Consider the following 25,986-nt stretch of genomic DNA (forward strand, 5'->3'; position numbering starts at 1 on the left):
TTGGACGAGTGTTAGAACCCGCTTCAACGCTCGCGAATATTTTCTGTTGTCTATGAGGTAAGCTGCTCGGTGATTGGCTGGGTCTGCTGTGAACACTCGGGAAAGTTGCCTAGCGACGTCGGGAGCGTTTGAGCACCGCCTTCTGATTGGTTAGAAGAGTTGTGATGTGTCTGCACCCTACACATATATTGAGAGCCGAGCAGTAGGGAGGATTCAGTTATTGAACTGTCCCATTGTGATACAAGAGCTGCGAGTCTCCCTGGCTGAGCTGTGTCACCTGCCCTGATTCTCCAGACTGCACACTTATCCTGACAGAAGATGGCATCTATAGTAGTGGTGACTGGCATTGACCTGGGCACCACCTATTCCTGTGTGGGGGTCTTCCAGCATGGCAAGGTGGAGATCATCGCCAACAACCAGGGAAACCGCACCACCCCCAGCTTCGTGGCCTTCTCTGATACCTAGAGACTGATCGGAAAGCCAGGTGGCACTCAACCCCCAGAACACGGTGTTTGATGCCAACAGGCTGATTGGAAGAAGGTTTGATGATCCTGTGGTTCAGGGTGACATGAAGCATTGGCCCTTCCAGGTGGTGAGCGATGAGGGAAAGCTCAAAATAAGAGTGGAGTATAGACGAGAGTAGAAGACGTTCTCCCCGGAGGAGATCTCCTCTATGGTCCTACAGAAGATGAAAGAGACGGCAGAGGCTTACCTAGATCATCAAATCACCAATGCCGTCATCACCGTGCCAGCCTACTTTAACTCCCTTCGCCAGGCCACAAAGATGCCAGTGTCATCGCCGGGCTCAACTTTCTGAGAATCATCAATGAACTGACAGCAGCCGCCATTGCCTACTGCCTGGATAAGGGATCCCAAGATGAGCGCAACGTCCTCATCCTTGACGTCTCCATCCTCACCATTGATGAGGGCATTTTTGAGATGAAGGCCACAGCGGGTGACACGCATCTGGGTGGAGAGGACTTTGATAACAGAATGGTTAACTACTTTGTTGAAGAATTCAAATGCTAACATAAAAAGGACATTAGCCAAAACAAGAGGGCTCTGAGGAGACTGAGAACCGCATGCGAGAGGGCCAAGCGCACTCTGTCCTCCAGCACCCAGGCAATCGTCGAGATTGACTCCCTTTATGAGGGCAGTGACTTCAATACCTCCATCACTAAAGCCCGCATTGAGGAGCTGTGTTCTGACCTCTTCCATGGTACTCTGGAGCCTGTCAAGAAAGCCCTAAAGATGCCAAGCTGGACAAATTCTGGATCCACGAGATTGCCCTAGTGTGGAGGGGGGGGTCCACGCGTATCCCCATGGTGCAGAAGATGCTTCAGGACTTTTTCAATGGACGAGAGCTGAACAAGAGCATCAAGCCTGATGAAGCTGTGGGCTATGGGCTGCTGTCCAGACCGCCATCCTCATGCGAGACAAGTCTGAGATTGTGCAGGATCTTCTTCTAAATGTGGTTCTTCTTTCTTCGGGTCTGGAGACAGCTGGAGGGGTTACTACTAGTTTTGAGCGAGTATGTTCTGTCCAAGTATGCTCGGGCCGAGCTCCGAGTATTTATAGCTGTTCGGTGATATGGTTGAATCGCTCCCTTGTGCATGATTTGCAACTGTTTAACAGTTTTATTACATGTGAGGAATGTGTAAGAGCATACTCGGCGAAAGGGTTAATAGAACATACTCGCTCAACACTAGTTATGACAGTCCTCATCAAATGCAACACTGCCATTCCCACCAAAGCAGGCCCGTGTTCAGCGCCTACAGTAACAACCAGCCTGATGTCCCCATTCAGATGTACGAGGAGGGCGAGAGAGCCTTGACAAAGGGCAATAACCTGCTGGATAAATTTGACCTTGGTGGAATCCCTCCAGCTCCACGAGGTGTAACCCAAATCGAGGTGACCTTTGACATAGACGCTAACAGTATTCTTAATGTGTCCACTGTGGACAAGAGCCCAGGCAAACAGAACAAGATCACAATTACTATATGACAAAGGACAACTGAGCAAAGAGGAGATCGAGAATATGGTGCAAGAGGCCGAAAAATACAAAGCTCATGATATGCGGAGAGAGAAAAGTACTACCAAAAACTCCCTGGAGTCCTACGCCTTCAACATAAACAGCATGGTAGAAGATGAGAACACAAAGGGGAAGATGGGTGATGATGAAAAGAGGATAATCTCAGACAAGTGTAAGGAGACCATCACCTGGCTGAAGAAGAACCAACTTGTTGAGAAAGAAGAATATACCCACAAACAAAAGGAGCTGGAGAAGATGTGCCAACCCGTCATCACCAAGATGTACCAGGGAGGTATGCCAGGGGAAATAGCCAGCTCCAGCTGTGGTGCACAGGCCAGACAGGTTAGCAGTTCTGGGCCAACCATTGAGGAGGTGTATTAAGAACTGTTATGTGAAGATCCAGATATAAAGTGAATAGACACGGACTTGCTGATGAGTGGTTGGCGCCTGACTGATCTTTATCTCAAGAATCTCAATTCTGGAGTTTTGACATAACAGTAGATTTTCAGAAATCCATACACTACGATATTGCTGGTTACAGTGTGGAAGATACTACACATTGAAAGTAATCAAATGAATTGTAAAATTTTTAGTAATACATTTTTTTTGTTATCTTATGCCTGATAAGTGTTTTATGTGCACATTAATACCGTTACTAAATGTATAAATCGTAAAGGCTTTTTCAGTATAAGGGGCTTTTCCTATTGCAGTGATAGCATAAAGATGGCGATCTTATCTAATGTCTGGAGTACCACCGAAGAAGACTTCTGATCAGGCTACATAGGGTGGGGCCAGAGATGGACACACCGTGCACCCTGAGTACTTACCCATCCCTTCTCCCACCCAATGTGCCACTCTTCTCTGTGGCTTGGAAAATACATGTTAGCAGCAACAACACACAAACATGTGATTGGATGGTTAGGGGCCGAATACAATGATATCAGAGGCTGAATGTGGCTCCCGGGAATTCATTCAAACCAGCTAATTTTGTCAGAAGTGGCCAACCATTTAACGTCTAACAGGAGCGTGTCAAGACTTATGGGCAGCTAACGCTTCAGAGTGGGAAGAATGGGGTATGTTGGATTCCAACATAGCAGATCCTATGTTCTCAGGGACATGGGGCAGTCCATAAGTGTCTGGCAGTGGGTTATTCCTCATGACCATTCATATACCTGGGGGAATGAAAAGGAATAGATGTCAGTGGAAGAAGTGTTTATACAAGTCTGAAAGGGATAATCAAACACTTATCACTTCCGCATTGAGAAGTGAGTTGGGCTATCCATTGACGTTTATGGAAAGTGGGTTGCAGGTGACCTGCGCCAGAAAAACCAAAACATTTGTATACATTTCCGACTTTGTGTCACAGATCACAGTGCGACACCATAGCAAATCCTTACATAAAATGTCAGTGTGATTTGTAGACCTAGCCTAAATTGGCTGAAGGTATCACATTCCTTATGCAAATCAAAAAGCCATTGAGGACATCATGTGCAAAGATTAATACACAAACCTATCACGTCAAATTCCTGTATAATTCGGGTGCCGCAACCCGGGATGTATCAAAAAAACAACTACAAATTATAGTTAAAACGGCAATTGGTTTTTACCCCACGGTTCTCAGCTGTGAAGAACACAACCATACATTCAAGGAAAGAACATTCGAATGGATGTTTAATAATTTCACAATCCTTATTAAAATAAATATTTATTTACATGGCTTTACATCCATCATTCACAATAACCAGTAGGATGAAGCTGGAGTGACATTGCCATACACAAATCACGGGTACAAATCGAAGGATTAACACAATTTCAATGTTTTCCTACGGGCACTTTCAGTGTCTTCACTGAAAGTGCAATAAGCAGTCCACAATTTTATCCCAACCGTGTTCTCGCCAATGGCTTACAGTTAATCTGCATCTTGAACATATCAAATATAACAGAAGTTTCCCCCCTTAGCCCAGTTTGTGTGCGGCTGATGTTTGTGTGCCCAAGAGCTGGCTTAAGTTTACACGTAGTTCATTTCCTCTATGCTGTGACCACCACCTAGTGGCTAAAGTCTTCATCATCATCCACGTCATCAGCAAGCACAGTGGCTCCAAGGCTTTGTAGATTGGCCAGCATGCAGGATATCTTTGCTACGTAAAGAAAAAATACGAAAAACTTTAATTTAAAAAACAATACCAAGATAAAAACTTCAAAAACACAGACAATCAGCTTTTTCTTGGAGTGAAGACACCAAGGTCTCGACCACATGGTCACTGCCTGTGTGTCTTTCTAGTTGGCTGTTTCAGCATTTTGCCTACAGGCCTTTGTTCTAGACAGCAGCACTCATTATATGCATGGGAATTATCTATCATAAGTGGGTTTTTTTCCAGGTGCTACTGACCAGTGAGGGTCCTGATTCTGAGACACCCCCCCCCCCCCCCCCGCCACACACAAATCCCTCATAAAAACAGCCCTGAAGTGTGCACTGTATGTTTACAGTATGTAGGCCCAACCAGGTTAGTTTTTTTTTCCTAGTGGTATTTATTCTGCAGAAATACATATATAATTCACCTTTGACACCTGGAGTACAACTGACGTCCTCTTCCCGTCTCTGTACTTTCTCGTTTCCAGTATCTATGGACTGAACGGCTGACAATCGGGTTTTCTGGTATGAGGCAAACAATCCTTCCTGCCGGAGAGTTGCCTGGAAGGACAAATGCACAAACTCCATTTTTAATCTAGTTTAACAATGTAGAATATACCGACAAGAAAAACTACGATAGATAGCATGATGCTAGTTGTGATTTTCGTTTCTCCAATTAGCAAAGTCACTTTGCAACACGGTTTGACGAACCTTGTGAGTGTCAATAAAACATATGTACATTGAGGTGGAGTTTCCCTTTTATTTTTAAGTGATGATTATCACAATAATATTCCCAAATTATTATTTCAATTGGTTTAGGTCACGCAGTACCTAGGGACTGTGGACTCTAACCAGGTCCCTAGAACTTTGGGCGCCCTGGTCTATCCCTGTCTCCCGGATTACTCCTGAAGTTGGAGATGCAGAGTTGACGTGCCTTATTAAGCACCTAAATTAACCCTTATCTGTCCACACCCCTCCCACCTACCAGGTAGGTGGGAAGCTGAATTGTATAGGAATACACTAACCAGACAAACAAGGGAAGACCGACAAGGATAAAAGAAAATAACAGTTATACAAAATCAAACCAAATAGGAGGATGGGGATTTGCACACAAACAAAACTCCAAGCAACAATCTCCTGAACAAATCTCCAAACGCCAACTCCAACCACAAACTATAACTCCAACTCCACACCAGGCAGTAAGAACTAACACTGGCAATCTTAAAGTGCCAGAGGTGAGCATATATAGCAGAGGGGAGTGGCCAACACTGAACAGCTGAGATAATCCAGATAGGAAAGCTCCAGGAGCTTCAACTGAACAGATTAACCCTTGCACTGCTAGCAAGGAAAAGCAATAAGATGGTGAAATACTTGTAACCAGTGCAGGAGTTTGTGAAACCAGACGCGGTGATCGTCTGGCCCCTCTATGTCGCGGTATCCCTGTGACAGTTTACCAATGTTATTAGACTGATTTCTGGCTCATGGTCCCTGGAGGTATATTTATGGTATGTTTACAATATACAGATTTGAGAAACTCACCATCATTAGATTTTTATCCCTTTCCGCCTCTCGTAGTTGCCGGGTAAGTTGTTCATTTCGTACTCGAGCCGCGTCTTCTAAAGTACTTATGGTTTCTTGGCTCCGGGTCTTCTCTCGCTGTATCTGGCGCTCAGTCTGTCTCAACGTCACAACTGGAAAGAGCAGAAGCAGTAATTAGGGCAGAGTACGTAAAGGTACTCTGTTATTAGAGAATACTTTAACCCCTTTACCCCCCCCCAAGGTGGTTTGCACGTTAATGACCGGGCCAATTTTACAATTCTGACCACTGTCACTTTATGAGGTAATTACTCTGGAACGCTTCAACGGATCCCCCTGATTCTGAGACTGTTTTTTCGTGACATATTGTACTTCATGATTGTGGTAAAATTTCTTCGATATCACTTGCGTTTATTTGTGAAAAAAACGGAAATTTGGCAAAAATTTTGAAAATTTTGCAATTTTCAAAATTTGAATTTTTATGCCCTTAAATCAGAGATATGTCACACAAAAGAGTTAATAAATAAAATTTCCCACATGTCTACTTTACATCAGCACAATTTTGGAACCCCAATTTTTATTTTTTTTATAAGGGTTAAAAGCTGACCAGCAATTTCTCATTTTTCCAACAAAATTTACATAACCATTTTTTTTAGGGACCACATCACATTTGAAGTCACTTTGAGAGGTCTTTATGACAGAAAATACCCAAAAGTGACACCATTCTAAAAACTGCACCCGTCAAGGTGCTCAAAACCACATTCAATAACTTTATTAACCCTTCTGGTGCTTCACAAGAATTTTTGGAATGTGGAAGAAAAAAATTAACATTTAACTTTTTTCACAAAAATGTTACTTTAGACCCCTTTTTTTTTTTTTTCGCAGGGGTAACAGGAAAAAATGGACCCCAAAATTTGTTGTGCAATTTCCCCTGAGCACTCAGATACCCCATACGTGGGGAAAAACCACTGTTTGGGCGCACGGCGGGGTTCGTAAAGGGAAGAAGCGACATTTGACTTTTTGAATGTAAAATTTGCTTGAATAATTAGCGGACGCCATGTTGCGTTTGGGGAGTCCCTGATGTGCCTAAGCAGTGGAAATCCCCCACAAGTAACACCATTTTGGAAACTAGACCCCTCAGGGTACTTATCTAGATGTGTGGTGAGCACCCTGAACCCTCCCAAGTGCTTTAAAAAAAGTTTATAACATGGAGCCGTGAAAATAAAAAAATTTACTTTTTCCACAAAAATGATGTTTTAGCCCCAATTTTTTTATTTTCACAAGGGTAAGAGGAGAAAATGGACCCCAAAAAACTTTTGTGCAATTTCTCCTGAGTACGTCAATACCCCATGTGTGTGTAAAATACAGTGTTTGGGCGCACGGCAGAGTTCAGAAGGGAAGGAGCATTGTGTGACTTTTTGAACGCACAATTGGCTGGAATCGGGAGCGGACGCCATGTCCTGTTTGGAGAGCCCCTGATGTGCCTAAATAGTGGAAACCCCCCACAAGTGACCCCATTTTGGAAACTACACCCCTCAAGGATTTTATCAAGGGGTATAGTGAACATTTTGAACCCAGAGATACGTCACAGAATTTGATAACATTAGGTCATCATATTGAATAAGTTGTCATTAGTCTTGAGTGCAAGTGCTCGCTACTTGAGCTTGCATTGGGTACTCAGGTACCATGTATCGTGCGTGTTCGAGTGACATGCTCGAGTCCCTGCCCGCATGTTTCACGGTTATTAGGCACCCAAAAAAAAAACACGCGGGGATCGCTTGTGCATGTCAGGCAATCCCCGCGAGTTTTTTTCGCCATCAAAGCTTATGGGGCGGAGACTCGAGCATGTCTCTTGAGCACCCGCGATACTTAGTGCATACCCGAGCACCCGATGCAAACTCAAGTAGTGAGCACTTGCGCTCAACACTAGTCGCCATATCGTCATCTTTTTTTTTCTTTAACTTTTGAAAAAAATCCTAACCTCATCACAAACCTAACCCTAGAGTTTATTTTTTACGCCGTTCCTCGTGCGGTATAAGTGATTAGACGACTTTATTCTTCGGGTTGGTGTGATTACAGCGATACCAGATTCATATCGGGTTTTTATGATTGACAGCTGTCGCACACTAAAAGACGCTTTTTTTTTTGTAAAATCTAGTTTTTGCATCGCCATATTTTGAGAGCTATAATTTTTCCATATTTTGGCCGACAGTCATGTGACTGTTTGTTTTTTGCGGGATGAGTTGGCGTTTTTATTGGTGCCATTTTCAGGCATGTGATGTTTTTTGATCGCTTTCTATTCCGATTTTTGGGAGGCAGAATAAACAAATACCAACAATTCAGGAATTGTTGTTTTTTTTTTAAATTGTTCTTATTCTGTTCCGCGTGTGGTAAAATTGATTCAGTAGCTTTATTCTTCGGGTCAGTACGTTTACAGCGGTACCACATTTATAACTTTTTTCTATGTTTTGGCGCTTTTACACAATAAAAGCTATTTTTTAGAAAAAAATAGCTTTTATTGCATCGCTTTATTCTGAGAGCTATAGCTTTTGTATTTTTCTGCTGATGGAGCTGTATGGCGGCTTGTTTTTTGCGGGACAAGATGACGTTTTCAGCGGTACCATTTTTATTTATATTCGTCTGTTTGATTGCGTGTTATTCCATTTTTTGCTTGGCGGTATGATAAAGCATTGTTTTTTGCTTCGTTTTTTTTTTTTTTTTTACCACGTTCACTAAAGGGGTTAACTAGTGGGACAGTTTTATAGGTCAGGTTGTTCCGGACGCGGCGATACCAAATATGTGTACTTTTATTTCTTTTGTTTTTCATAATAATATTTATTAATGGGTACATTATATTTTTATTTTTGGTGGATTATTTTTTTCATATTTTTTTAAAAAAAAATTTACATTTTTTAACACTTTTTTACTTTTATTCTTTGTCCCACTATGGGACATTCACTTTTTTTTATTCTGATCGTCTGTATAGCATAGGGATGGAGCACCATCCCTGTGTTATACAGGCTGTCAGCGCTGCAGATGCAGAAGATACTTTGGTCATGCACTGCGCATGACCAAAGTATCTTCCTGATGTCTGCTGACCCGGATGTTGTCATGACAACATTGGGTCGTCATGGCAACATCCGGGAAGCCACGGCAGACAGTGTTGGACGCTGGCAGGAGAGGTGAGTATCGCGATCACCTCCCTGTGCCACCGCAATGCTGCGATCGACTTTGATCACCGGTTTGCGGGGGTTAATGTGCCGGGAGCGGTGCGGGACCGCTCCCAGCACATAGCACCGGGTGTCCGCTGTGACAATGTACTATTCCGTACCTGGCTCTTAAGTCCCAGGGCGCAGGTACGCATTAGTACGTCTTGGGCTTTTAAGGGGTTAATATTATTAATCTTACTACAATTCTGGCTCATCTGATTAGATGATGCAGGTATTAAAAGGGGTCTCTGGGATTTATTGTTACTCACCTATTCAATCCAGCTACATCTCAGCCCAGGAGAGTCAATGTCACTTTCACATTGCTGCTGCAGCCAATCACTAACCTCAGCGGTGATGCCTGGATGTACGGCATGTGACGTCTTACGCTGCCTTCTCCCAGAAATGGCACCAAACTGGTCTGTGAAGTTTAGCCCCATTCACAAGGCCCTCATTAATGTGTGACGTGGGACAAACTTACCCGCTTTTGTGTGCTCTCTCCTGGCCTCATGTAGATGCTTCTCCATCTGCGCCAGCTGCTGTGTTGTCTTCTCCTCCACGGCTCTCACTTTGTCCTGGAGCTCTTTAAAAAACACATCACGCGCATGATTCTACCCCTGATGTACCTGCCATCTCCCAGTACTAAAGATGCCAACATCTGGCCCCTCTTTCTACCTTTCTCATATTCCTCCTTCTGACCGCATAGTTGCTCTTGCAGTCGTGTCGTGGTCTCACAAGCTTCTTGAAGTCTCCTCTCGAGATCCACAACTTGCTCACTCAGGGCACGCTCCCGCTCTTTCGTCTCATGGAGTGCGGCGCGTAGAAGGGATGCGGTCTGGCGAGCAGCCTCTATTTCCGCTTCCACTGCACAAAGAATTCATGATTAACCATAATTAAATGATTAACTTGTTAGTTCACAGACATATTCCTCACTTATGCCACTGATCTGACAGGGGGCCAAAGGGATGTAAAGCGGCACAATTCTTTGCCACTGTCCTACTTACATTTCTCTCTGGCCTCAGTCACTCTACCCTCGATGATTAGAGCGCTGCGCTTCAGTTCTGCGCTCAGACGGTCTCTTTCCTCATTTAATTGGTTCGCTTCAGCCCTTAAATCCTCATATGATGGACGACATCTGCAGAAGGAATATTCAAATTAATAAAAGGGGCAAAGACTACAGTCACCCCAGCCCTGATTTTTAGTCCCCCGCACCAGGGCCTGGAATAAAGCGTCACATTGAGAGTGACAGCCCTATAAGCCAAAAGGCATGGCCATAATGGCGCTGTGATGCTGATTCATCTGATACCTGATGTGAAGGGATCGGCTTGGCTTATGAATACTCACCTTCTGAAGTTTTCATAAAATTATGTCTTCTGTGCTTCAGTGTGCTTCGGGCTGCGACGCGTGGGCAGGGTCTTCTTCTGGTTCTCCGACACACAACCTCCCCCCCCCCCCTCTGTATTTTCATCATATAATACGGCAGCTGACTCCGCTTAGGCATCATTCTTCCACATAGTTCTGACTCAAATCACTTACATGTCATCTGTCACCATGTCACTGGGCTGTTCTTCTTGTCTCAGCTTCACCAGCGCCAGTCTCTGGGCCACCAAACCTGACAGGGAGTTACAATACAAAAAAAAAAAATCAAAATGAGGTCTTGCACTCCTTTTTCTGGTGAGTTTTCCCATAACTCAGATCTAGTATAGGAGTATATTTTATGCTGCGCTTACAGTTTTTGATTCATGGCATCAGCTTACTTTACCCATTTACTATAACAAGAAACGAATCCTGAATTTTAAAAACACAGCGAAGGCCAGGAACAGAATCGTATGATGGACGAGTGGAGCGTCAGCTCTTTGGTTCTTCCCTCCGTTTGTTTCCAATACAAAAAAGAAAAAAAAAAATAACCCCTTCTTACCCTGTATTGTGTCTACTCTTTTCGTAGCAAATGAGACCCTCTGTCCCAGGGTCACCAGTCGCTGCAGTGCCCCCCGGAAGGAGTTTTCTTGGGTGTAGAAAACCTGTACAAAACTGATGACACAATCAACATTTATAAAAAAAAAAAAGTCACTTCTAAGTAATGTCCATATAAATACTGCCACATTGCAGAAAATAAAAAAGTGAAATGTACGAGTAAATAAAAAAATTCTTGATGTATGTAAAATATAAGAAGTGCGGCACTCACCATACCTTCTAACTTCAGTCCTTTATTCCATGTAAATGGGACAAGCGTGTAGCAAGCAGGGAGAACAGGACGGACATCACTTCTTATATTGCAAAGTGATTGCTCATTAATAGGATATGCCGTGACCATGTGATCAGTAAAAGTCAAAACTCTGGGACCCTCAAGGATCCTTAAAATGAAGGGGCTGCAGAGCTGTGGTCGCTGCCACCTGGCTATGCCGGGGACTGCGGCCGGCCCCGTTCACTATGCTGCCAGCTCCGGCACTCCAGAAGTTGGATCCCCCACTGACCAATTCATAGCTATCTGCCATGGAAATACCCTTTAAGAACAGGTTACAGCTTCCTTTGCACTAGCTCTGTCCCCTGGGATATTTCACAGCCCGGCTTCCATGTAGTCAGAATGAGAGGCGTTCCTACCTGTCTATCATTTGCTTTAGTTGTAGCACGGTCTGCTCTGCTTTTTCAGCTCGGCTGGACAAAGAGGCGGCTGTAACTTGGGCAGAAGTCATCTTGTCCTGTAAACACTAGAAAAGTAGACATTATCATGTATAAATAAAACTAATTTTCTTGGCATTTTTAAAAACCTTGCTAAAAAAAAAAAAAGAGTTTTACTTCAAACCATTTTTAATGAAGTTTATAAGTATTTATAATCTGATTTTCTTCTGGCATTTAAAAGGGGTTGTTCCCTGATGCTAATCAGGGAGCGCAACACTCCTCTGTGCAACTGAATGATTGACAGTTTGGACCAGCGGCATGGTTGTGCTTCTGGCCTGAACTGTGCGCTCTCCAATGCTGCAATCAGACGTACCTTCGCCTCTGCAGTACTGGAGGAGTGAGGGAGCGCTGATGCTGTGCTGGATCCAGCCAACTTCAGAGCAGCACTCACAGGTTCTATAGCAAAGAGCTTGTAAGCGCAGAGACTAGATCAGTCATCACTGATATACTGCAGTGGTGGCAGGCGACCTAAACAACGAGCAGTAAAACAATAAAAGGAAATAATACATTTCAAAGTTGCTTATTATTCCAAGCACTTTGCAATGATACCCAGATTATGAGACAACTCATTTAAATCCTTTAGAAAAGTTTATGGGCAGAAAGATAGAAAAAAAAGCTGTATCCAGAGCACGCGACGAGAACTCTGGACTGTCCAACATCGGGTCGCTGCATTTTTGATCTTGTATATGAAAAGGGGAAAGGGAAAAAAGTTTCAGCCGAACGTTAACGATTCTGTTGGCGACTTATCTCTCAGCAGAGTAGGGGAAAAAATTGAACATGTTAAAACCTAAAATGCCAAAATGTCTTATTTTCCTTGACATCTGCCATCAGGATAGCACCCTCTTTAGCTTTTCTTACTTTGTTTCGGACCCTCTCCATCTCCGCCTCTGCCGTGCGGTCTTGCATGGCGTGCGAGTAAAGCGCCAACTGTTGATTGCTTTCTTGAAGAGAATTTTCCAGAGCGCAGATCTGGCGACACATACAATGCGACTGAGAACTGCATGACTAAATGACTTATAACACTTACCCCGGCATACTTCTGCGCCCACCATGCTCACCTTGTCCTGCATCTTCCGATCATCATTCTCCTTGGTGATATCTTCAGACTTTAGCTGAACCATCAAACTGAAGACCTTTTCCCTCCAGAGCTTCAGCAGCTGCTGCGTCTTCTGTCCATCCAAGTGCTTATCCTGAAAAATATCACATATATGAATAGTGTGGAAATGACTGGGGATGAATACAGCAACTATCACTTCCCTTGATGCACAATTAAAGGGGCTTCTCAGGTCTCCTCCATTTTTCCAGCAATGAATCTTATTAAAATATTTGGAACTTGGTCAGGATTATCAATTAATTGGGATAAATCAGTCCTCATGCCCGTAGACCCGTTACCAACAGATTTATCCATGGAGAATACGCGGATACAACATAGCAAATACTTTTACATATCTTGGGGTAGTGGTTAGCGCCAGGCCCCAGAAATACTACTATTCTCTTAACCTGGCTGCCATATTGCTAAAATTCAGAACTAAATTAGACACTTGGTGTCGACTTCCAATGTCTGTAATCGGGAGAAGCAATTTGAGAAAAATTATTCTCATGCCTCAACTTTTATATCTCCTACATAATACCCCAGTATGGATCCTCACGACCTCCTTTTATAAAATGCGCAGCTTGTTCAGAGAACTTTCTTTTTCCATAAAACAGGCCAGAATTAAACTAGAGACCCTGCAGAAATGGTGGATTAGCTATTCCGAATGCCTGGATCTACTTCTTGGCCTCACAAATGCAACAGTTTCATGGTTGGGGGAACAACCGAGCACTATGGGATATCAGGTCAACTACTCAGAGAAGGAACCAAATGGAAACTACCAATGTCAGTAGAGAATGTCCCAAACTGTCCCACTCTAAACCCGATATATAAAGTGTGGGATAGAAGCAAGAATATGCTGGGAATTAGTAAATTCAAAAACTACACACCTCTATGGTATAACTACAACATGCCAGAGATATACAAGCTAAAAGGCTTCAACAATTTGGAAGATAGGAGTTGTAACAAAAGAAAAATACCCTAAGTGACAGAATATTTAAAAACTTCAAAAACAAATGAGAGAGGGCTACAATCTTAACAAAAATTGACAAAACATTTTGTGAGTATGTACAATAAAAAAATTACAGCTCTGGCAAAAGTTAAGAGACCACTGCAAAACTTTCATTTTCTCTGATTTTTCTCTTTCTAGGTCTATTTTTGAGTAAAATGTACATTGTTGTTTTAGTCTATAAACTACTGACAACATGTCTCCAAAATTCAAAGCTAAAAATGTTGTATTTATTTGCAGCAAATGATAAAGCGACAATGTACTAAAAAAGAAACAGAGAAACAGTGCTTTCAGACCTCAAATTACTCATGTTTTAACTGTGAAATGAATATTTGGCAATATCTGGTGGACTATCCATGATTTTTAATCACAGCTTTCATGCGTCTTGGCGTGCTCTCCACCAGTCTTGCCATGCTTTCCACCAGTCTTGCCATGCTTTCCAATACAAAACTGTTCAATGGGCTCTTAATTTTTGCCAGAGCTGTATATTGTGGTACAGTGTTATCCAGAAAAATCAATGTAAATACTTTTTATGACAAAAGCATTATAGGAGTGATATCATTATTGGCTAACCAGAAAAAATATATATATATATGCAAGCTTTCAGAACACAGAGGCTCCTTCAGGCAGGATTACAAATGAATTAATAAGAAAAAAAGCACAACATTTAAGAGATACAGCAACACGACATTTGTTCATGAGAGGTGGAAGGGGTGATGCCTCCTAGGGATAAGCCAAGGAAATCAAAATTATCAATTTTTGCAAATACGTCCTGCGTATAGTCCACAACTCAGAGCAAACTACATTAGAAATAAACACAAAGGGTCCTTATAATAAACCTGTAAAATCTCCTAACTCATCTCAAGTTCCTAACGCGCATACCCAAAGTGTTCGATTTTGGGAAACAAATGGGCCCTAGATAATTATATGTAAATGCTATAATTCTTTGTATTTTAATGCAATACATAAGCAGTCAGATGATTTCATGTATGTAAATTGTAGTAAGTGAATGATAATACCTACCATGAACATTAATATGAACCAATTTTTATTTGGTTCGCAATGATTTATATGTTTTTTATTTGTGTGTTGGTTTTATTTGGTTTTGATTGTTTCTAAAAACAAAATTAAAATGTATATTGATATCTTTCACAATAAAAAATTATCTGATTGGAAAAAAAAGGGGAGTTTCTGCCTAAACGTAGGCATGCACAACCTACCGATGAACGTAACTCCTCCTGACTGCGAACATGGGGGGAAAGTGGAGGAAACCCACACCGACCAGTATCACCTATCCGATACATTGATGGGCTGATAGATGAATTCTTTTGGCTGGAATACTCCTTTATCAGTTATATTCCTGATAACTATTAGATGGCTAAGGGCCCCCCCTTGAGAATGAAGAACTACTTCTCCCATGGGAGCAAGATCACATCCAGGAGTTGAATGGAGCATCAGATCACACATGCCTAAATTATTTAAAAAAAAAAAAATTATATCTATCATAAAAATTAAAATTACCTCCTTTTTCTCAATCCCTACCCCTAAATTTGCATATTCAATATCACTGTGCCTGTAAAAGTCTAATCTATCGGAGTATAACATTTTTTAACCCATAAGATAAACGCCGTAAAGGGAAAATAAAAAAAAACACAAAGCACCAGAATTGCTGTTTTCGAGATGTCGTCAATCCTTAAAGAAAAATGCAATAAAAACATGCCTTATGTACCCCAAAATGGTGCAAATTAATCTTAAAATAATGATGTTGTACTTACTGCTTTTCTACAGAGATCACTTTCCTGCAGGGATAAAATGTGAGTAAGTGATGACAACCGGGTCTGCAGGAGTGACATGGAAGTCTGCAGAGCATCTCTCTCTTTCTCCAGAAGCTGAAAAGAACCATAAGGACAAGAAGTAAAGAAATCTGTGAGGACAGACATACATCCCGCAAATCACGTGTGTCACCTGTATGGTTTTCTGCAGCTCAGTCTTCTCCCTTTTCTGCTCCTCCACCTGTCGATTATCCGGCACGAGCTCCCCTATGTACGTCCTCAGCTGCAGCACTAAGGCGTTCTGGGATTCCAGCTTTACATGGGACTGACTACAAATAACAGAACAATGGCACTAATAGCAATTGTGGCCATGGTAGGAGGTTATGTCAACTTTCATGGACCATTATTGGATTTACAAGAACTGCATGGGGCAAGTTGTACATTTGGTACCTGAGCTCCGCTTCCACGGCTGCTCTCTTCTCATTAACCACGTAAAGTTCTTCTCTCAGACGCTTCACTTCCAGCGTTTTCTCTTCACGTTCTTCTTGCAGCTGTGATTCCAGGGTGGACACTCGGACCGTCAACTTGTCAGACTCCATCTTGTGACTCTCCGCCAACGACTGCAGCTGAAAATGGGAGTCAAAGGGATGAATAGGAAAAATAAATATAACTGAGAAAACTCTTGTGGTCCTGCCAGTGTGTGCTTATTTCCCGCAGCAATCACTTGCCCACTGCAGCCAATCACTGGACACAGCGGTGATGCTTGCATGTACAGCACATGACCACTGAGGCTGACGATTGGCTATGTATTACTTATGATTGCAAGAAGTAAGCAAACGCCATCATAGAGGAGGCTCTGGGGGAAAATGATGGATATATTTATTTCCTCTATTCCATGTTTTTGGTTCCATTTTTCTAAATCCTGGAAAAGTCGCCTGCACTTGGTAAAAGCGATCAGTACAAGGCCTCATTTAGGTAGTGGCATTTTAGCACCACAAGTCTTGGCCCAGCCACAGATCTTATATCCTAGGTCCCCATCACTTGCCTCCTGCAACTTCTGCATTTCCTCCTCTTTCTCCGCCTGCCTTTTCCTCTCCTCTTCTCGATTTCTCCTCTCTTCGGCCTCCTTGGCTTCTCTACAGGCTAGCTTCAAAGCTTCCATCTCTTGTGCCATTCTCAGCATTTCCTCCTCCTTTTCTTGAGCAATGGCAACCTCCTTCTCCAATTTCTGGATTTCTTTCATCTGATGGGCAATAATTTCCAATGCTTTGGACTCTGCTGGTGCAGCATCCGATGGGTGACGATCCAGAGACCTGTAGGGAAAAGAAAAAGTGGTTACAGATGGGAATACCAGTCAACCGGAAGCATGGCATAATGTAAAGGCTTTGTATGTTCGGACACGGTATGGGGGAGGGGAGAAGAGATACAGGTTATAAATATAATTCATATATTGCCTTAAAGAGGTTTTCCCACGAATAAAAGTTGATTTTAATCAATAGATCTTGGAATAATAATAATTTCCACAATAGGATGTATTTAAATAAAATGTTCCTGTGCTGAGATAATCTTATAAATGTGCCCCTGCTGTGTACTGTGTAATGGCCGTGTCTGACCGTGCAGGAACATGGTCTGATCATACCACAGCTCCTGGGAAGGGGAGGAAGCAAAAAGTAGGCATTAGACCTACCGGTAATAGGGATTTCAGGAGTCCCTCATGACAGCACCATCAGGAGGTCGTCCTTCATATCCTTGATAGGGACAGGTAACACACAAGAGGTTAAAAGGCCCCTCCCTCCACCCCAACTCCAGTGATTTTTCAAGTACCACACCAGGATGGATGCAACTATTTTGTCTTCCTACAATCTGTTAACTTCACATAGCCGTTTTGGAATATTTAGGGAGGGGAAATAATGGGTGTTGTCATGAGGGACTCCTGGAAACCCCATTACCGATAGGTCTAATGCCTACTTTCCAGGATGTCCCTCCTGACAGCACCATCAGGAGAATACCAGAGTATACATTTTAGGGTGGGACCACTGCCTGGAGGACCTTTCTCCCGAAGGCCATTTTTTGACCTGATAGAATGTCCAATTTATAATGTTTGCAGAAGGTGTTCAGATTTGTCCAAGTTGCCGCTTTACAGATTTGGTCCACCGATGCTCCTGTTCTTTCTGCCCATGATATGGACATAGCCCTGGTAGAATGGGCTCTAATATTTTCTGGAGGGAGATTTCCCTTCAGATGAGAAGGCCAGACTTATTACTGATGTAACCCATCTTGGATTTTTATACATTCTCGGATGGAGACTGCCATTTTCCTCCCGAATTTCTCGATTCTGACCTGGAGCTCGCTTTGTTTATTTTCCGGTAGGAATGACACTTGTTGTTCCGAGTCTAGGAGGATACCCAAAAATATCTTTCTTCTTTATGGAATAAGGTGTGATTTTTCCCAGTTTATAATCCATCCTAGATTTCTTAGGGTCAGGATGGTTGATGTTACGTTGGCTTTTAGCTGTTGTGGAGATTCTGCCAACACAAGGAAGTCGACTACATACTGAATTATTAATATTCCTTGTTCTCTAAGAAACGCCATAGCTTCGGCCATCAGTTTGGTCTTTCCTCGGCCCCATGTATATTTACCAAAAGGAAGACAAGTGAACTGGTAATGTAGTATGGTGTCTCCCTCCATTAGTGCGAACCGTAGAAACCTTTGACTGTGATGGTGAATAGGTACATGATAATAGGCCTCTTTGAGGTCTATTGTACACATTACCATGTTGTGTCTGATTAGGGGGAGTCATTGACCTGATTAAAAAAAAATTCAAAATGAGATCAAACGACTGACTTGTTTAGAGATTTTAGATTTATAATCGTGCGATAATCTCCCCCGGGTTTTTTTTTTTTTTATTGAAAAAAGACTTGAGTAGTAACCCAAGAACCACTCTGCCTCTGGTACTGGTATCACTGCTCCTGAGTTTATCAGATTTTTCACGTCCATCAGTAGTCTTTTGGAGACCTGAGGGCACTGAGTCGTTGTCAGGTGGAATTTTCCCTGCGGGATCTGTTCGGGTTCTATTTTATCGCCCTGCTTAATGGATTGGAGAATCCATGGACTGTTGGTAACCTCCATCCATGCTCTGTGGAAATGCTGGAGTCTTCCTCCCACTTTCTTGGCGTCATTTTCTACATGTGCTAACACTTGTAGCTGGAAGGGGATATCTCGATCTACCTCCCTTCTGGTAGCGCCACCTACCCGACTTCCCTTTTCCATAATATTCTGACCTCTGCTGGTAACGTGGCTTCCGAAAGATTACACCTTCTTAGGTTTTTCCTCTGGGAACCCCTTTTTCCATTATTTCATGCAATACTGGACCAAATACCCAGAGGCCTTAAAAGGGAATGGCACATAATTTGCTTTTAGAGTGGCTATCCCCCTGACCAGGTTTTTAGCCATATTGCTCTTCTGGATGCAGTAGAAAGGGCTCTGTTCCTAGCAGCAAATCTAATTGACTCTGCCGAAGCATCACCAATACATCCTGTTGCCATTCTAAGTAGCGGAATGAAGTCGAGGATCTCCTCTCTGGATGTCTTCCTCTTTAGATGATCTCCCAGCTGCTCCGGCCATATTCTCATGGACCTTGCAACAGAAGTGGATGTGATATTGGTTTTTATTATTGCCGCCGAGGTTTCCCAGGTCTTTTTGAGGAGTCTGTCTGCCTTCCTGTCGATAGCATCCTTTAAACAAGACGAGTCCTCAAATGGGATGGATGTCTTTCGCTACCCTGGCTATCGGGATATCAATTTTGGGGGTCTTCTGGTTCAAATGGCAGGAGAGTTTTGAAGCTTCTGGGAATGACTAACTTCTCGGAGTCCTCCCACTCTTCCAGAATCATTGCCTTAATGTGATTATTAACGGGGAATACCTTATTTCTGCGGGTTCTCAACCCCCCAAACATCTCATCTTGTACAGATGAGGGTTGGTAAGTGTCTTCTATCTACATAGTATTCCTCGCTGCAGACAACAGTGTATCGGTATCTTCCCAGGAGAAGAGAGTTTTTTTTCTTTTCTTCTGGGGGGTTTGCAATAGATTCTTCCCAGTCCTGATTGGGGTCAGAGAAATCCTACAACTCCTCCTCCCCTGAACTGGATTCCAACTCCTGACGTGGCCTCTTGAGACGGGGCGCACCCTGAGGAGCTTGCGGAGAGATTAAGTCTGTGACTGTACTCTGCACTTCCTCTCTTACTATGGCCCTTAAATCGGACATGAAGGAGAAATGTTCCTCTTTAACAACTTTTTCAATACAGGCAGAGCATAACTGTTTCCAGTATGTGTCCGGTAGCTTCTTGTTACAGATGGCGCATCTCCTTTTCTTAGGAGCTAATGTCAGCTTGTCTTTTTTTAGGCATCTCCTTGTCCTACAAACGATAAGGAGCACAAGACTTTTTACTACCGCAGACAGATGGGAAAAGGTGACAAGAGGGAAATTATTCAGTAAACCTACTTGAACTGGAGGTTCAGCCGGAGTATCAGAGTGACCAGTGGTTAGATCTGCCATTACTGGTGATCTGGTTGACTGATAACCTTAGTCCCATCCTCCTCTTTAAATAGCATTTCTCACCTGTCTTCCTCTGAATTGTCAGAAAAAATGGTGTTTCCCCTTTAATTTTCAGTTTGGCTGCATTTTTTCAAAGAAACCGGAAGTGCGTTCCACCGTGAAACGCACACCGGTTACTAGAGGTTCGCGTATCGCTCCCTCTGTAACCGGAAGTGCTGCGTTTACCATCTTGCGGCGCACGCAGGAGCTGTGCGCAGGGCTGCAGCAGCCGGAACCCAGAGCCCCCTTTGCGGAGGAGACTGTTCTTCCTCGAGAGCCTCTGCTCCTACCGAATAAAGGCTGAGGGACCCCTGGTTTCAGCGGGGTGTTGGCCTCCGGACCATGGCAGAAGGGAGGGGAGGAATGCGAGGATCCCGTCCCGATCCTCCTGCGTCCGGATTCAGGAACTCCAGCTCCTGGTACACGCGAGTCCTCTCCTGTGTCCGTCCCTGATAGGGACAGGAAAAACACTGGAGTGGGGTGGAGGGAGAGGCCTTTTAACCCCTTGTGAGTTTCCTGTCCCTATCAAGGATATGAAGGACGGCCGCCTTATCGTGCTGTCAGCAGGGATGTCCTGGAAAAAGAGTATACAGACAGGACAGCATGGGATCACACCTGATTCTGTTTTGTGAGGTAAAACATTTCACTGCTTGTTTTTAAGCAATGTTTTACTTCAAAGAAAGAATCATTTGCGATCCCGTGCTGTCCCGTCTGTATACTCTTGCTTCCTCTCCTGCCCAGTAGATGTGGTATGATCAGACCATGTTCCTGTACGGTCAGACACAACCATTACACAGTACACAGCAGGGGCACATTTATAAGATTATCTCAGCACAGGAACATTTTATTTAAACACATCAAATTGTGGAACTTATTATTATTCCAAGATCTATTGATTAAAACTAATTTTTGTTTGTGGGAAAACCCCTTTAAACCCTTTACGAACTTGGGTTTTTACGTTTTCTGCTTCCCTTCTTCCCAGAGCCATAACTTTTTTATTTTTTGGTCAATATAGCCATGTGAGGGCTTGTTTTTTACGGGACGAGTTGTACTTTTGAATGACACCATTGGTTTTACCATGTCTTGTACTGGAAAACGGGGAAAAAAATTCAAAGTGCGGTGAAATTGCAAAAAAAAGTGCAATTCCACAATTGTTTTTTGGGATTTTTTTTACCATGTTCACTAAATGCAAAAACTGACCTGCCATTATGATTCCTCAGGTCTTTATGAGTTCGTAGCCACCAAACATGTATAGGGTCTTTTTTAATTAAATGGTGAAAAAAATCCAAAATTTGCAAAAAAAGAAGAGTCACCATTTTCAGAGACCCATTACGTCTGCATTTTTCATGATCTGGGGCCGGGTGAGGCCTCATTTTTTGTGCGCCGAACTGACGTTTTTATTGATACCATTTTGGGGTAGATACAATCTTTTGATCGCCTGTTATTGTAATGTTGCAGTGGCCAAAAAAATGCAATTCTGGAGTTTTGATTTTTTTCTCGCCGTTTACCGATCAGGTTAATTCTTTTTATATATTGATAGATCGGGCGATTATGAATGTGGCGATACCACATATGTGCATTTTTGATTTTTTTCATTATTGTTTTATTTTGAAGGGGGCGAATGGGGGGTGATTTGTACTTTTATATTTTAAAAACTTTTTTTGCTACTTATCACATGCCTCAATAGACTTCATGGTAGACTAGAAGCTGCGATTATCCGATCGCTTGTGCTACACACAGCAGGGCTTCAGCAGCTGTCATGTGCTCGAAAACATGCGGGCTCATTGCTGGAGCCCGCATGGGGTGCAGGGATGTGACCTTGGACGTACTCATACGTCCAAGGTCGTAAAGGGGTTGTCCTGCCATCGTAGGAGCTAAGGACCTGTGATCGGTGGGGGACCTCGGTGTCACAACGATCTGTTCAGAATAAGCTATCATGTGTGTACAGTATCTCTGACCATTATATGACTTGCATCCTGCATTTTTTCAGCAGTTTTCCCCTCTACAGGTTCGTTCTCAAATTTCTAGTCGTCTCTGAGCTAGTGGGTGTACACCGCACACACAAACATTAGAGAGTCCTGCTCTCCTGTCTCTATGTAGCACTTGTTCAGAAGCAGCCTGGTGGATATTATACACCAATATAGAGCAGTGTAGCTATGAACCCAGATCGAGGGTGAGATAAACACCTACTAGAAAGCAGCAGCGTAAACTCTCTGCTTCTCCATCCTCCTCCCCTCTCCACAGACTTTGATAGGCAGCTATAATCTGATCTCTCAGTGAGCTGGCAGTTTGTCTTATTTTGACTGACAGATTTGAGCTGTTTTTTTTTCCTTTCCCTTTTTGGACGGCAAATTAAGAATGCAGTGTCCCATAAGTGGAGAAAGAAGACTGTACTATTGATTTTATAAAAAGTTTGTTGAAATCACATTGAGAATAACCCAGCGCTATAAAATTAAGCCTCTTAACGACCTCCCATATTTGTTTAAATGGTTGTAGACACAGTTATTAGAGCTACTACTTTAAGTACCTGGCCCTCGCACCATCTCCTTTTTCTTGCTTTCTTTTCAGAATCTCATTTTCCTGCTTCAGCTTTGCCAGCTCTTTAGTCAGTTCTGCTACAACCTGGGGCTCAGTAGATGGTAGTGTTGGAAAGGGCGCAGAGGGTGGAGGAGCGGAGTGCTGGCGAGGGGTCTCGAAGTGAGAAGGTGGGATCAGTCCAGTGACACCTGTGCGGGAGAAGAGGGTAGAAAGGACAGCACACGTGAGAATACCGACAAATGGTAAATGGCGCTGAACGTGTCCAGTTACTGTTCAGGAGTGAAGGCTGCCAGGGGCAACAGCTATGAAATCAGTGGCATAAACCACGTGAATGTGACCGAGCCCATCATACATAGTATGGATGCGGAGACTGCCCGTCTATGGCTCTGGAGCACCCGGCAAGCCCATTCATTACACAGATAAAAATAAAAGCAATGTAATGTTTCATTCCTCCTGTGATGGCGCTGCAGGAGAACACCTCTTAGCTGGGTATCATACAGCCAATTGCTGCCGGGACTCTGATCAATCTTACCAGGTCCCCTGGATGTCAGGAACGTAGACGGTGGATTTAGGCTTCTCTTCTCCATCACTGTCCAGGACACTGCAGGACCGAAGAACACAAGTGTTACTCTCTGTGTAAAGCATGGCCTCCATTTGTAAGCCATAACACACTACCCCATACCAGTGATCGATGACGGACCCCACAGACTGACAAAACAGGACAATCCTTTTAACCAGTTCAAGACCATGAAAAACAAACAAAACAAAAAAAACGGTCAGTTTTTCACATTTTTTTTTTTATTAATATTTTTAATTGTGATCCCTTTACCATAACAATTATTTTTAAATAATCGGACGCCGTCATTTTTTATTTTTGTTGTCTTATTCATCAAGGACGGGGTTCAAAAAAGCAAATCAGACTGAGAGCAACTTTTTTTTTTTATTAATTATTATTATTATTATTATTATTATTAATTTCCCAGCTTATATTTCACTTATTTTGTACATTGTTCCCCGTAAAGTTATAACAGACCTTTTTTGGGGGGAGGGGGCTGAGAGGAGGAATGAACATTTACTTTTTCTTTTTCCTGATTGCAAGAGATCAGCAAATTTGCAGGACCCTTGCACAGTGATGTCCCAAGCGTTTGGTTTGCCAGCATGGCGCGATGTCATGTGTGTCAGCTAATCCAAAAAGGAGTTGAGGATGTTGTCATGTAGGAGGCGGTTCATAGGACTCCTGTTCGGCAGCCACCTAGTTATGCGAATCAGATCAATTCGCCCGTCTCCACTGATTTCCCCTGTAACTTGATTGTTGGTGTATACTGCTCGACTCACTTGGGTATGTATGCAGTTTTTTCTTTAACTCTACCCACAAGTGTTCGGTGTTCGATTGGGTTGAGGTCTGGGGACTCTGGGGGCCAATCCAGCACCTCTCCTTCGTCAATCCTCAACATATGCTTTGCTTCGTTGTCCTCTTCATACCCATAGTACTCGTGTGTACGAAGTAACTCATCTTGTAGGATACTCACATATAGCTCAGCATTGAGACAACCATCGATCCTGGACAAGTTTTCAATGCCTTTGGCTGTGAAACAACCCTATATCATCAGGCTTCCTCCACCGAACTTCACAGTTCCTTCAATTTCTCGATTCGTTAGCCCCCTTTTCCTTTTTCTTCCAGACCCATTTGCACCCATCAGAGTCTAGTCTATTGACTTTAGTCTCATTGTTCCAAATCACCCGTTTCCAATCTTCTACTGTTCGCTTTTCGTACTGTTTTGCAAACTTGAGCCGATGATGTTGAAGTCGAGGCTTCTTCACCTTTTTTCGGGCCACCATTCTTGTGTAAAGTGCATCGCATGTTGCTTGCATGGATGTCTGTGATCGCACTATTACAAAGCATACGAGCCTCCTCCACTGCCGTGTTTGTCGCACAAGAACTAATAAACCTTCTGATGAGCCAACTTGTTGACTCCAATATTTTGCCTGGACGTCCACCTCTTGGCTTTTGAATGGATGGACGGACTTCATTTCGTATTTTTCCAACTGTCACGGCGCTCACATGATACAGTTCCGCAATTTTCTTGGCTGAGAGACCACTATCGATGAGCCGGATGATGCTGTTGCTCTTTTTCATGGCTGCTCCTCGATTCGAACCAGTGACCTTTCACTTGGGAACCTACCCAATAACACACTGAGCTGTTAGGGAATGTGGCAACGGGTTGTAATTTGTAGTATCCTCGAAGAAAAAGATTCTGCATAACTAATTATATGCAAGTCAAATTTATGTATGAGATAGCCAAGATGACTATTTGTAAAATGACGGTAGTCTCACATTTGAAGCAATAGTGGATGGTGAGATATGGAGTCTGAAAGTCAAAACATTGTTGTTACCCTTTTGCTCGTCAGCGTATTTTAGCCCCAGTTACAGGACAAGTTCACTTTCCTGCCTGCACCGAAGAGCAGATCTGGATCAGCTACGACCCTGCAGCTCCAGCTCTGTCCCAGCACCCGGCGATTACTAGAGCAGGTGGCACCGCCATTATGGCTTCCTAAACAGCATACATGGCGCTCGTTCAGCGATCAGGAAGGTAATGAACCCCCTTTCTTTTCTATGGGGGGGTTCGAATGTCTCTGACGGGAGGCTGCTTCCTCCTTGGGATCTTGGTGCAGCTGCTGACTCTGGAATGACACATGCGGACATCGTGTGATCCGCGAATAGTTACGTCAACGGAGAAAATCAATTTGCACGGAGCAGATCGGAGCATGACGAGAAGATCTGGTGAAATTCCACCCTCCCGGCTGCTTCTGTAATATCTGACGCATTTCTGCGCCAGAATCTGGACAGATAATCCTCAAATTTCCTGTCCTGTGTGACGTCACCTCAGCGCACGTCATCCCAAACAACCAAAAACCATTGCCGTAAACCCGTGCGGCCTCATGGCAGGCGGCGGAACTGCAAAGTCTTGGACTTTTTGCGTTATTCGGCCATTGGCCACCTACAAGTTCCCTAATTTACTCATCCAGTGTTGCAATGAGGCATTCTGGGACTTGTAGTCCCCCAGCAGCTGCGATATCATCCTTACCTGCATTCTATCTTACCTTTTCCACTTTCAGCCCTGTCTCAGTTATTACACTTCCTCCAGGCGGGCTGTGGACCCGGGGAAACCACAACTGAAACAGCCGCCATGACTTTTTCTTTATTTTTTCCACTCCCCTTAGCAACCAAATTGCCAGGATAGCAACGACACCAGCCATTTGTCAACCAACATGTTCCTTGAGCAATAAAGTTTATTCAAAAGGACGTGTCAGCAGTGAATAAAAAAGGAGGGCAGGGTTAAAATGCGTCAACCAATGAGAGTGTCGAATAAAAGGCGTGGTTAATAAGACCAATCACT

At 43.4% G+C, this 25,986-nt stretch overlaps 1 protein-coding gene and 1 pseudogene across 1 annotated transcript; one reads left to right on the plus strand and one right to left on the minus strand.

The window, feature by feature from the left end:
* Nucleotides 1-48: 48 nt before the first annotated feature.
* On the plus strand, nucleotides 49-4,447 carry LOC141155106 (heat shock 70 kDa protein-like; annotated as a pseudogene).
* CCHCR1 (coiled-coil alpha-helical rod protein 1) lies at nucleotides 3,687-25,892 on the minus strand. The gene is made up of 18 exons (XM_073641759.1): nucleotides 25,691-25,892; nucleotides 23,121-23,189; nucleotides 22,578-22,776; nucleotides 16,501-16,768; nucleotides 15,906-16,081; nucleotides 15,649-15,784; nucleotides 15,459-15,572; nucleotides 12,643-12,774; nucleotides 12,443-12,553; nucleotides 11,507-11,613; nucleotides 10,824-10,936; nucleotides 10,442-10,517; nucleotides 9,910-10,040; nucleotides 9,581-9,769; nucleotides 9,387-9,488; nucleotides 5,703-5,854; nucleotides 4,592-4,724; nucleotides 3,687-4,170 (listed from the first exon to the last, which is right to left on the minus strand). The coding sequence occupies exons 2-18, from the start codon at nucleotides 23,173-23,175 to the stop codon at nucleotides 4,079-4,081; spliced, it is 2,286 nt and encodes a 761-aa protein (XP_073497860.1). The 5' UTR covers nucleotides 23,176-23,189; nucleotides 25,691-25,892; the 3' UTR covers nucleotides 3,687-4,078.
* Nucleotides 25,893-25,986: the final 94 nt, after the last annotated feature.

Source organism: Phyllobates terribilis, unplaced genomic scaffold (assembly GCF_046119375.1).
Source record: "Phyllobates terribilis strain yellow unplaced genomic scaffold, ASM4611937v1 Scaffold_7__3_contigs__length_470593459, whole genome shotgun sequence".
Classification (NCBI taxonomy): Eukaryota; Metazoa; Chordata; class Amphibia; order Anura; family Dendrobatidae; genus Phyllobates; species Phyllobates terribilis.

What these genes read in the sequence shown, in the direction of transcription:
- CCHCR1 (XM_073641759.1), bottom strand. Translation starts at nt 23,175, where the DNA reads ATGGAGAAGAGAAGCCTAAATCCACCGTCTACGTTCCTGACATCCAGG. An exon ending in GAAGGAGGAATATGAGAAAG is followed by an intron (nt 9,489 to 9,580) that starts GTAGAAAGAGGG and finishes TGTTTTTTAAAG; the next exon opens with AGCTCCAGGACAAAGTGAGA. An exon ending in GAGAGAGCACACAAAAGCGG is followed by an intron (nt 5,855 to 9,386) that starts GTAAGTTTGTCC and finishes TGCTCTTTCCAG; the next exon opens with TTGTGACGTTGAGACAGACT.